Source organism: Schistocerca serialis, chromosome 3 (assembly GCF_023864345.2).
Source record: "Schistocerca serialis cubense isolate TAMUIC-IGC-003099 chromosome 3, iqSchSeri2.2, whole genome shotgun sequence".
NCBI classification, from domain to species: domain Eukaryota; kingdom Metazoa; phylum Arthropoda; class Insecta; order Orthoptera; family Acrididae; genus Schistocerca; species Schistocerca serialis.
The window spans coordinates 480655013-480667457 of record NC_064640.1 but is presented as its reverse complement, the minus strand read 5'-3'; the positions used below and the strand labels follow the sequence as shown (position 1 = coordinate 480667457).

Below are 12445 nucleotides of genomic sequence, written 5' to 3'. Positions count from 1 at the left end.
TTAGGGACATGGAAGTTGCCAAAGTAGTGTCCATTGGAAAGATGTGCACCAGGCCATAGATCTGCACAGAATTATTACTTTAGTAATTTTTAACCTCATGTCAGAATTGCAGAGTTCTGATTTGTCTCATTTCTCAGATATCTGGTACATGTTTCACTACTTCAATATGTTTCCACATTCTGTTGTAAAGAATTCCTTCTCCATGTGATGAATCCTCAGTCATTTACTTCAGCATATTAATTTCATTGACAACATGGATACCAAGATGTAAATAAGAAAAAAAGGAATTTGGTTTTACTTTAATTAAGTCTAGTAATTTTTCTTAGTTTCATGATGTGATTTTTGAATAAACCTTTTGATATTTTCTAGCCTCCTGGACAACCCATGCTGCCAAACAGTATGGATCCATCACGGCAAGGTATACAAATATGTTATGACTTGTAATATTTAAAATGCTTTGGCTTACATTGTTCCAAATTTAGAATGAATAAAAAATTTCTAACTTCATTCCTTATGATTATAAATAATGTTCTTTCAAGTTAATATACAGTTAACTTTATATGACTGATAGTATTTCATCTAAGATTGGTCTTCGTAAGCATTAAAACCTATTGTTTTATTTGGATCTTATTTTTTGCACATAAATTACCAGAAACTCAGTATATTACTCTGAAGCTTCATAACACAAATGTTAGTGATGGATGGAAGCATTTGGTTGTGGCAGTAACAGAGCAAATTTTGTGATAAAGAGAAAGAAAATTAACTTCAGCTAAAATTGATCTGCTCTGGAACTGTTAGTTCAAATGACAAGTTATTTATTAAAAATATTGTTTCCTTGTTTAAACAGATTTGTTACATTTTATTGTAGCTGTCATTATGGTCAGAATGCATATAATTACTCTATATTCTGTATAGTTAATGTTCTGGGAGATACTGAAAATACATTTTATAAGAATTTTTTTCACATAAATGTTCAAGAATATGATGTGTTGTGTTTTTTTATGTATTGTGAAATACACTCATCTGACATCTGAATTCAGTTCTTGGAATGCTCAGTGTGAACATAGATACAGTCAACAGAAAATCTTATCCACTTGAGTGCTAAGTGAAAATTTTGGACTATGCTTGAAAACAGGCTAAGGTATAAAGCTACAGTGTCATCTCTTGTAATCTACACAAACTTAATTTCAAACATTTCGAGGCACCCTCCTAGAAAAGATAAAAAAATGGAGCCAGAAAATGAAAGAAAAAGATGATTATTAAAGTTCAGGCAAACAATACTGCTGTTGACAAACTACCAGTGTTACAAAACATCACAATTTATTTCTGAAGAGAAGAAATAGTTTGAACAAGATGTTTACATTAGCTAGAAATGAAAGCAGGAACATGAAGATTGTAAGAGAGAGAACAAAGAAACTCGGTGAGAGATAGAGAATGGAAGAATGAAACTAAATCACCAGTTTTTCTGGTCTCGGCTGCTGTATTATCGTGAATAATGAGTAAATAAAAATTCAGCACACTGTTGCCAATTTCTGTTGCAACTGTTTGTCCTTCAAATTGTGATGGCAATAATGGTCTATCATAATTGCATTTATTTAAAACAAAAGTATGCATAACACGATCAGTGGTTTTGTTAACTTTCTGGTGGTAATAAGTACTGGATTAAATACATAAGGGCAGATAAAATGTCACTTACTGTACACATAGATTATTGTTGTTTTTCCCTGTTGCAACTTGGTATTTGTTAATCATACTTTTAGTTTGTTCTGAACTAAAATATGAGGAAAGAAACTGAAGCCTTCATTAGTTAATGAGTTTCATCTTTTATATAGGTTATTTCAGAGCTATACTAAAAATTTAAAGGTAGAGAATAGAAGACAAGTTGAGGAAAGGAAACTATCTCAAGAAATTTGATCCAATTACACTGCTGAACATACATTGAAAAGTTAAGGAAAAGTGTCTTTTGCCACTGGAAAATTCAGCATGTAGTCCAGATACTTGTACAGACTTGGAAAAGTAAATCTTTTTCTTTAGTGTCATGGACATTAAACATAAATACAAACATTGCATGACAGGAAATGAGTTGATGTGGTCCACAAATACATGCACAAAAAATGTTCTAAATATGTGAGCGCTACTATTCAAACAAATACTAAATTAAAATGGAAAAAAAAGATCAATGAACCTGCATACAGAATTGAAGCATGCCTGGCTCATGTGTACCATCAACTGACACACTTTCTTAAAGATGCCTGTTGTAATCTGGACATTTTCAAGTGCTGAATGTAGCATGTTAATTAAGTCCTTGTGATTCCATTGGGGTTTCATAAACAGGATTCAGAAAAGTGCACCTGAGAAAATAATTCAATTTAGTTAGTTGGAATATAGTGATCTGGTCTCTCTACTTTTGATTCTCTGTAACATTATTGGATAAGATTTCTAGACATTGATTCCTATTCTCAATTTCCACACAGTATTGTAATGATTTTCAGTGCCATCAAGCAATGTGCTGCAGCTAGTAACATGGGTTTACTGCTAGTAGGAAATGGTGTCATTGAGAGTTATGAAGTCACTGTGCTGATTACCTGAAAGAAACTGGTTGAATGAAATAAGAGGGGTCGAAACTTACCAAAAAAAATTTTAAATTTGCATATTAAGAAGCAAGGAAATAAGTCTGAGATTGCATGTAAATTAATTGCTCATGATTTTTTTTTTTACATGAGGTTTCCTTCATGGACTTATACTTTTTCTGCGTATTCCACCCATCTCCATGTAAAAGGAATAATTTCTCTTTGCATTTTGACAATTTATTTCATATAATGTTTATGCTTTTTACATGTATAATGAAACACAGTTTAATTTGTGGGAAAATAAGGCTCATAACAGGTACTCTGTAATAAGAGGAATTACTGATCCAGGCATGAAACAAGAGTATCTTCAGGTTTATTCTTATTTCCCATATTTACTCAGTCACATTTTAAATTTTTTATGTGCTATTATAGATGCTGTTCTTTTGCTGCGAGTATATCCTATTGGTATTTAATAATCATCAGCTTTTTCCCTTCTCAATTTTTTCCCCTCCTGGAAATGAATGTGTGTCAGAGTACTTCATGAAAAATCTGTCTCAGACTTTTAATGTAAAGTAATCTGTGCACAGTTATTGATTATACTTTTCATAACACCCAACACAAACCATACTCATATGTGTGCTTGAGAAAAAAAGAAAGATGGAAAAAATACATAATAGTGATGTATTTTAACGTTGAGTAAAGTGGGCATTATGCTCCCCTATATAATTTTATAAATTCTTTGAACTGATTGCCTCATGTTTTCTGTCTTCCTCCAGGTGAAGGCGGAGAATTTGTAGGTTGGCAAGGTAGGCAAGCTCACATATCTCTTGCACTGGGCTGGGAAATTGTAATATTAATGCTTGACTGTAACTAACAACTCACATATGTCATGCTTGCATGTGGCCACATTACTTGCTTTATTTGCTCATATCTTCATGGTCAGTTTAATTATGTTCCTGGCATTAAGAGGATACTGACAATTTTCTGATAATTGAGTCATATTTAACCAAAAACTTATTAGATAGAAATCATAAATTTCATACACGCTTATAAAATGCTTACTTTAAAATATTTGCTATGAATAATTTACATACCTCTGGCTTATTAGCTACATGGTTACATTCAGACAATTTTTATTGAAAACCTGAGAGCAATTCTCAAACATCATTGGAGTATCCATCATAATTCAGCCTGATGTTTCTAAATGTCATCTTCATTATAATTTGTATGGAGCTGGTTGCTACATTTGTACATTTAACTAAAAATTTTCCAGTTTTCAGTAGGTACGAGAATATCATTTTTGTTTTTTGTTTTCTTGTCCTACAGTCATTTGTGTTTACTGGTCAATGCAGTATGTAAACTATGTTGACACTTTGAAACTAGCAGAAAATACCCATAAATTTGTATCTCAATCAAGGGATTTTTGTTCATAGCATTTAGTGAAACACTTCACTGTAAAACAATTTTTTCATCTGTTCTGTTCTTGGTATAGTAAAATTTAAGTTAAGTGCTTGTGTTAATGTTCATTGCATCTCTCAGATTCCTTAGCTCATCTTACTAAAGATCATTGACAGATTCTGATGATTCAAGCTTGCAACATAGTCCTAATATATCTCCATGTGGTCATAATAGAAACAGATTTTCTCACACAGAGCAACATAGGTGCCAGCAACGAGCTCCATTGTTTGAAGTAAAAGCTAAGTCATGCAAGATTGGTGCTGGCAAGGAAATGGAAAAACATACAAAGTATTTACCAATTAAATTGAATTCAGCAATAGGGGATGGATGGAAGTAATGTAGATGAAATCAGTTAAGATACAATGACATTAAATGATACCAGTGGAGTAACACTCAGAAATACTGAACTTTGATGTACTGAATACATTTTTTGTGAGAAATAAAAAATTATGTCAGCATGGGAATTGAACCTGACTATCTAACTTTTCAGGATCAGTTTCCTTAAAATTTAAAGTTATCAGAGTGTAAGTGCCGGCATACTAGATCTTTCATTGTTATTGTTTCTTCCTATTCCTTCTGAACAAACACAAATGTTTCACCATACTGTAACAGGACCAAAGGAGGCGCAGATATAATGTGGACTCACAGCCTACTCTGCCACAATACCAATTTAACTGAATTCAGTCACATAAAATAAATAGAGATAATGGGGATGAAATAAATACAGATGCTCAGATAGACTAATGGTTAAGGTGACTGCTCACAAAAAGCAGCAAGTCTAGGTTGGATTTCCAGTCTGAAACAAATTTATGACACATCCATTGTACAATATTTATTTCATGACATGACAGTTTGACAACCTGTGCAGTATTTGTAAAGAGTGTCATGCTTTCACTTTTTTTCTAGGTCTAATTGTCAATTTGAAATTCCTGAAGTACACATATTTTGAATGATTCTGTAAAATGACATTTTGTAGCTTTTAGGGTAGCCTGACATACACTGAGGTGGCAAAAATCATAGGTTCATGGTATGTACATATACACATATCACTAGTATCACAATCACAAGGTCTAAAAGGACAGTACATTGGCAGAGCTGTCATTTGTACCTAGGTGATACATATGAAGAGATTCCTGATGTGATTATGGCTGCATAATGGGAATTAGAATACAAAATGGTAGTTGGAGCTAGATTCAGGAGACATTTCATTTCAGAATTCATTAGAGAATTTAATATTCCAAGATCCACAGTGTCAAGAGTGTGTCAAGAATACCAAATTTCATGCATTACCTCTTACCATGGGTAAAAGGCAGTAGCCAATGGCCTTCACCTAATGACAGAGAGCAGTGGTATTTGCATAGAGTTGGCAGTGTTAACAGACAGGCAACACTGCATGAAATAACTGCAGAAACCGATGTGGGACATATGACGAACTTATCCATTAGGACAGTGTGGCAAAATTTGGTGTTACGGGGCTATGGCAGCAGACAACTGACAAGAGTGCCTTTGCTAAAAGCACATCATCACCTACAGTGTACCATATCACTTCGACTCTGGACTGGAAAATGTGGCTGGGTCAGATGGCTCCTGATGTCAGCTGGTAAGAGCTGATGGCAGCATTAGTGTGTGGCACATGCCCCATGAAGCCATGGACCCAAGTTGTCAATGCGGCCCTGTGTGAGTTGATGGTGGTTCCATAATGGTGTGGGCTGTGTTTACATGGAATGGACTCATTCCTCTGGTCCAGCTGGACTGACCATTGACTGGAAATGGTTATGTTTGGCTATTTGGATACTATTTGCAGCTATTTGTGAACTTCATGTTCCCAAACAACAATGGAATTTTTGTGGATGACAATGTACCATGTTGTCTGGTCACAATAGTTCACAATTGGTTTGAAGTACATTCTGGGCAGTTTGAGTGAATGATTTGGCCACCCTGATTGCCGAAGATGAACATTTATGGGACATAATTGGGAGGTCAGTTTGTGCGCAAAATCTTGCACCAGAAATATTTTTGCAGTTGTGGGTGGCTGTAGAGGCATCATGGCTCGGGATTTCTGCAGGGAACTTCCAATGACTTGTTGAGTCCATTCCACATCAAGTTGCTGCATTATGCCCAGCAAAAAGAGATCTGACATTATATTAAGAGGTATCCCATGACTTTAGTCACTCCATGTAGTGACCTTCATGAATGTATAATCAGCAAAAGAGGTATCAAAGTAACATGGATTTGTACTAAAGGGAATGCAGTTTATTCCTGTGATTTTATTTGGATTGAGTCTGAGAACAGTATCTCGTGAAAGGTGAAAAAAAATCCATTTGATTTTTCTCTTTAACAAGTATTTAATTTCATTGGTATTGCTGCTAACGTATTACAAAATGGTATGTATAGCTACAGAAGAAACTAATTGTGATATTGATGTCCTCCATTCCTTAACTGACCACATACCATGATGTGTAATAAAACATAGTGAAAGTAACAGAGCAGGCAGAGCTGAAGTATGAATTGAATAGGCATGTTCAGAAAAGTGCACTTTGTTTCTTTCAAAAGGAGATGCAGTTGTTATAAGCATAAAATAAAAAGAAAGAGGAGAGAGGATGTATAAAGGGCAGGAAGTAGATGAAAGCATTGTCACTTCACCATGACAAAATGAGGGAGAGGGTCCTGTTGGCTTTAATACCATATGTGAAAACTTGCCTGGCTTAACTTCTTCAGCCTTTGATTTGTGCAGTGGCTGCTGAATATGGATATTCTTTGAGCTGTTACATATGTAAGATAATATTTGAATTTTAGGTTTATGTTTGATGAGTTTATAATGAGTCATTTCAGATAATGAAATCATAACACATTATAACAGAGAAAGTGTCATCTTTCAGATTAGTAATTCTCGTTTAAACATACCTTTCTTATTGCAGCCAGTGTTTAAAGTTAATTAGAAAATTTGGTACTGGTCAGTGTTTTAAAAATAGGTATTTAGCCATACTAAACTAGTTGATGTGATTAAAAACATGTGAAGTGTGTTACTTTGTTGATATTGTAGGGGGTAATTAGTTGTAAAATGGCTATGTTCAGGTGCAGGGCTTTGGTATTACTCAATAATGTGTACATTGCACATATAATCTTTGGTAATTGTCAAGGATAAAAAAATGAAATAAACCCCCTCTCTCCATGTATAAGAGAGTGTTAAAGTGCCTGCTTTGGGACAGTGGGAGGTGTGCTGGCCTCAGATCAAATCCGCCTCATGGGGGCTGGTTGATGGCCAACCTGGATGTGTTTTATAGGCAGTTTTCCACATCCATGTAGGTAAATATCAGGCTTGTACCAACGTTCTGCCTCAGTTACATGATGGCAAACACTGTAAAAAAGGATGTCACATTTGACCAAGTGATATACACAAGATATAGGCCAAAGGGCATGCGAATTTCTCCTTGGGGTGGGGAGAGGGGTCGGTTGACAGGAGCTTTAAAATGCCTGTAGGAGATGTGACTCCATCAAAATAATAACCTATATACAGGTGTGCTTCTCTGCGTTGTTGAAGTACCAAACCAGTCCTTACCTGGCGTTGTTTGGGTATAGAGCACAGGAATGGCTGGATGGAAAAAAATGGAAATGAACGTACTCGGTTCAGACAAAATTTCATGGCTTTTTTTAATGTGAGGAAGGATATTTAATTGAAATGAATTAATGATTTTATATTTGTCTCTGTTTACCTATTATGGTTGGTTAGTTTCTTGATTCCATGCTTGAAGTAATCTGCTGGTTAAGAGTTCAGAAAGCTGCCAAATCAGATTTCAGTAATCCTCACCATAAAAGAAGTTTGTGTGAAGATGTTTTTGTCTCAGTAGAAATGTAGGAATTTAACCTCACTCTGCTGCCATAGTGCTTAATGAAATATTTTTTCACCCCCTTCCTATAAGATGTTTGTTATAGATATTAACAAAAAGACCAACTTGTCCCATCTAGTTCATAGTATGAAGCCATGTGAATGGATATAAAGTTTTTTTTATGAAAGATTACATTCTTGTCTTATCTTGACTGGAGATAACTTCAGCATTTTTAATCCAATTAACAGTATTCTAATATTATGATTTGCACATTGTTTAAGGATTACTTAGTTGTGACCAAATGATTACCCACTGGTTTTTGTTTATGCTTATCACATAAAACTTGAAGCTCTTGGGCCTCATAGAATGCAAACTTTATGCAATGATTCACTTGTAATGGCTTATTAAATGGTATTCCTAGTTTGACCAATGAGGGTCATCACGGGTTAAAGTGTTCAGAGTGTCTTCATTGGTGCTTGATGTGTTTCAAATTAACACAAAACTTTTCTTACCATGTTCCTGTCATTGGTATTCTGTCCATAGTCTTTGCAGCATTTTGAGCTACTTTGATTTTCTTTGTCCCTTTATTGAATTCCAAAACAAATTTACTTAGCAAGTTTTTCTCACTGAATGATGCACTGCCCTTCCTCACTCTCAAATAGCATATACTTAAAGGTGTCATTACATTTGCAGCTACCTGTGTACTCCACTATCCACCTTACACTGTGCAAGATATACCACATTATTTCTTTTATTTTACATTCTGTTTGCAAATCATGTATGGAAGGAACAACTGTCAGTAAGCCTTTATATGAGCTCAAAATTATGATTTTAACGTAATTGTCCTTTTACATTATACATGCAGAAGGAAGTAGTGTGTTACTTGACTCTTCTTGAAATGCACACTCTGAGACTTGTAACAGTCAGCTTCACAATGCACAATGCCTCTCTTAACATCTGTCACTAAAACTGATTGAGCATTTCTGTGGCAGCTTAATGCTCGCATCACAGAATGTACCTTTTTTCTTTGGCTCTTCTGTCTCTTCTATGTAATGGTCCCATACTGATGAGTAACACCCAAAATTTGTTAAACAAGGGTTCTGTTAGCTACCTCCTCCTCCTCTGGTGAATTCAATTTCATGATGATTCTCCCAGTGAATCTGCCTTTCCTTCAATTAGTTTTCTGTGATCATTCCACTTAAACAACTCCAGATATGTACTTCTAGATGTTTAGCAATTGTGGCTATTTCCATTGCAAATTGCGTAATCAAACAATAATGGGTCTTACTATCTATTTATGCCAGTGTTTTACACTTGTTTATGTTTATGACCAAAAGCTAATCTCTACACAAAGTGTCAGTTCTTAGCAGGTGTCTTTGCTGTTAACTAAAATTGCACTGCAACTTCGCATTGACAACATTGTTGTCAGTGTGCAGCCCCATGTAACTTAAAATTTTGAAGCATGGCTCATCAGAGGATGAACAAAAGATGGGGAAATGGCAAACACTGTTCTAATAAAGCCTTAATGTAATAAAAAATGGAAATGAAACAAATTTTTGCATTAACTGAAGTGTTTTATTGTTCCGTTGGCACCTGTTCTGTTTTCTTTCCAAAATATGACTTGTGTATTAGATGCAAATATAAATACAGGATAATGTAACAACTTAATTATTATGATGTTCTTACGTAATGGAGGACACAGTTTGTATGAGCATTTGGCAAGCATTCTCAGTTAACAATAAAATTTTCAGTGCCTAAATCAGCCAGACATATGCTCTATTTTCAGTACAATTTAATTTTGTATTAATTTTATCCTATAATTGAAAAAGACCTTCAGGAAAAGTGTGAATTAAAATGAAAGTTAGTGTGTGCCACATTTTATGCTAAGGTTTGTGAATATTTTTACTGGGACTCTTGCAAAGAGTGTCTCTATGAGGGTGATTCATGTATGTTAGCCAAAATGTGGGTTTGAGGAACATTTTTCCACTGTTATCAGTGCCTGACATGGTTCTCTGGCTTGAGTGAAATAGCCATTTTCAATAAGTTCCAAATCACAAGGAATGTTTAGAACAGTGGCATGCTTCCTTAAAAATCTTTTCACTTGAATATATATGACTTGCTCTGTGAAACATAGTTGAGATCTGTATGTGTGCTGAGATGTGGGGAATGTTTAGTCATGTCTGCCTTATTTATAAAAGAATTACATCTCCTTTAATGCACCACAGTGATTTGGAGGGTAGAATAATTCCTAAATTTAATTCTTTGGTAACTCTAAAACACTTTATAATACCTCATATTGATCTGATCATGACCAGTGCGGGATAATCATAAGTACGTCTTCTACTGTGTTACAGAATTTAGTTTTTCATGTTCCTATTAATGTTGTTCCCACAGAAGGCACAATGTACAAGAAAGAATCTTGCTAACATGAAAATAAATATTTTACTGTGAGTAGTTTTTCTTTTATCAGTTTTCACTGCTTCTCAAGGTTAAACAAGTTGCTGAAGATGTTATAATCTAAAAATGTTTTTGTACTTGTCAAAAATATTTTGGATCACGTATAGGATTTAGAATGTGAATTGATGGGGGTTAACATGACCAGTTCTTTATCTCGTAACTTCGTCTGTTGTTACAGTGTAGTGCTGTTTAGAAGAATATCATTGTCTTGCAGGTTGTGTTAGCTTAGGAATAAATTACAATTTTCCAAAGATCTGTAGGAGCTGACGGGAACATTATCAGTGATACTGCATTCATACACTGAATAGACTGCTAGTTGATGTATATACTTAGAGTACTATGCTTGAGTTAATTGCTCAAGTTTCACATTTTTGATAATGTTCTCACAGAAAAAAAGCTTGCTTAAGACCAAGTACCTAGTTCTTCTGCAGTGTTATAGAAACATTTGTTTCTTTCCCTTTCTCATCATCTTAATTGTACAATCAGCTTTTTTCCCAGCTTCTGAAGACACTAATTGTTTATGTAACTATACATTTACTGTGATCCAGTCAGATGCTTCTGTGCATAAATGTGGCATGGTGTCTCACTGTTTAAATGCCAGAGTAATAATGTGGAAGATGCAGAGTCCAATTTGTCGCTGTTCTCAATATTGACGGAAGACTGTCTGCGTCACGTAATATTTCATTGGGATAATCAAATTCAGCCTTTGTTACAGGTTACCCTTAGATCTATACATCTAATTACTGCAAAAGGCAGGGTGAAGATTCAGTTGAGTTTCAACTGAATTTTCAGCCTGTTGAAGAGCTGCACTTCAGAGTAATTTGATGTATGGATCTGAGGATGACCTCAGACATATACTGCAACTGTATATACTGTTGAAATATGCACAGAGGCCCAGATAATGTGGTTCTACATTAAATATTATTATTCATCTAGGATTTAGATATACACTGAGACCTTAAATTTCTGTCACTCTCTTTGTTGCTCATGCCTCAGGGTTTGTAGGTCATTTCATTCCTAATTTTATCTGTATTTTTGTTCTCTTTTCCTTACTGTCTCTCTTTCTCCTATCCAGTTTTTACTCACGCACTGAAAGCTAGCTGCTGAAAAAAGGTATTTCCAATGCTGTAAATTATGTAGCATCAACATCTACATATTATATATCATTCAAACCACTATACAGTGCATAGTGGTGATTTGTGGATATTATGTACACACACCCTTCCACTGTTTTTCCATGAATGCAGTGAGGAGGCAAAGAAGTGACTGTGGATATACAACTATATGAGGCTTAGTTTTCCCACATCTTGCTCTGTCTTGTATTCAAAATACACGAGGGAGGCAAAAACTCAATGTACAGTTAAGGGTCTTTGAAAGATTTGTTTGATTAATTTTGTTGCTCACTCTGTCCTCACATACCTCTAGTTGCAGCTGGAGATGACAACTTGCTTGTTCTTTCAGCAGAGAAGGAAATTCTAATATTGTATGCACCAGTTACTCACTGCCAGTTCTGTAGATAGTCGTTAGTCTACTAAAAGTGCTTAATTACCACTGTGTAAAATTTTGTCAGATCTGCAGTGATTTTGGGTTCTTTTCATTGCACCAAACCACTTGTGATTCACTAAATGTATGAACTGAAGTTCATAAGCAAACGAGAGGATAGAAATGACGTTTTTAGATGGTTTAGCCATGGCAGGATTAAGTTATTGGTTCTGTTTTTTTGAAGAGGTGTGTGTGTGTGTGTGTGTGTGTGTGTGTGTGTGTGTGTGTGTGTGTTGATTGATTTAGGGCACCCAAGGCCTTTCTATTGGCCGTAATGAAGGTGTAATTCAAGGAATAAATGAATTCATTCTCAGTGCTCTGTTAACTTCATTTAGTTTATGCTGGACACAAAAATATTCTGTGTTACTGATGATTGATCATAAGACACACAGCAAAGAAAGGATTCTGAATTGATGATAATGGAATCACACATTAAAATATGAGTTACAGAACATTAGGCTGGAGCTCAGACAATCCATGAACATTGAAAGTGTATGCTACTTTAATCTCCTGGTCAGCTAAAATAAAGAAAAGATCCCCACAAAATTATGCTGCTGCCTTTTCATTAGAGTATAAAATACACTGTATTAA

The 12445-nt window shown here is 35.0% G+C and overlaps 1 protein-coding gene across 6 annotated transcripts in view; it reads left to right on the top strand.

Annotated features, from left to right (window-relative positions):
• Positions 1–12445, top strand: part of LOC126470368 (single-stranded DNA-binding protein 3) — a 377943-nt gene that overhangs the window by 341992 nt on the left and 23506 nt on the right. For all 6 annotated transcript variants that reach the window (XM_050098180.1, XM_050098178.1, XM_050098175.1 and 3 more), the window contains 2 exons: positions 370–418; positions 3347–3376. In XM_050098180.1, the coding sequence (XP_049954137.1) occupies positions 370–418; positions 3347–3376 (79 nt within the window). The remainder of the gene's footprint in view (positions 1–369; positions 419–3346; positions 3377–12445) is intronic.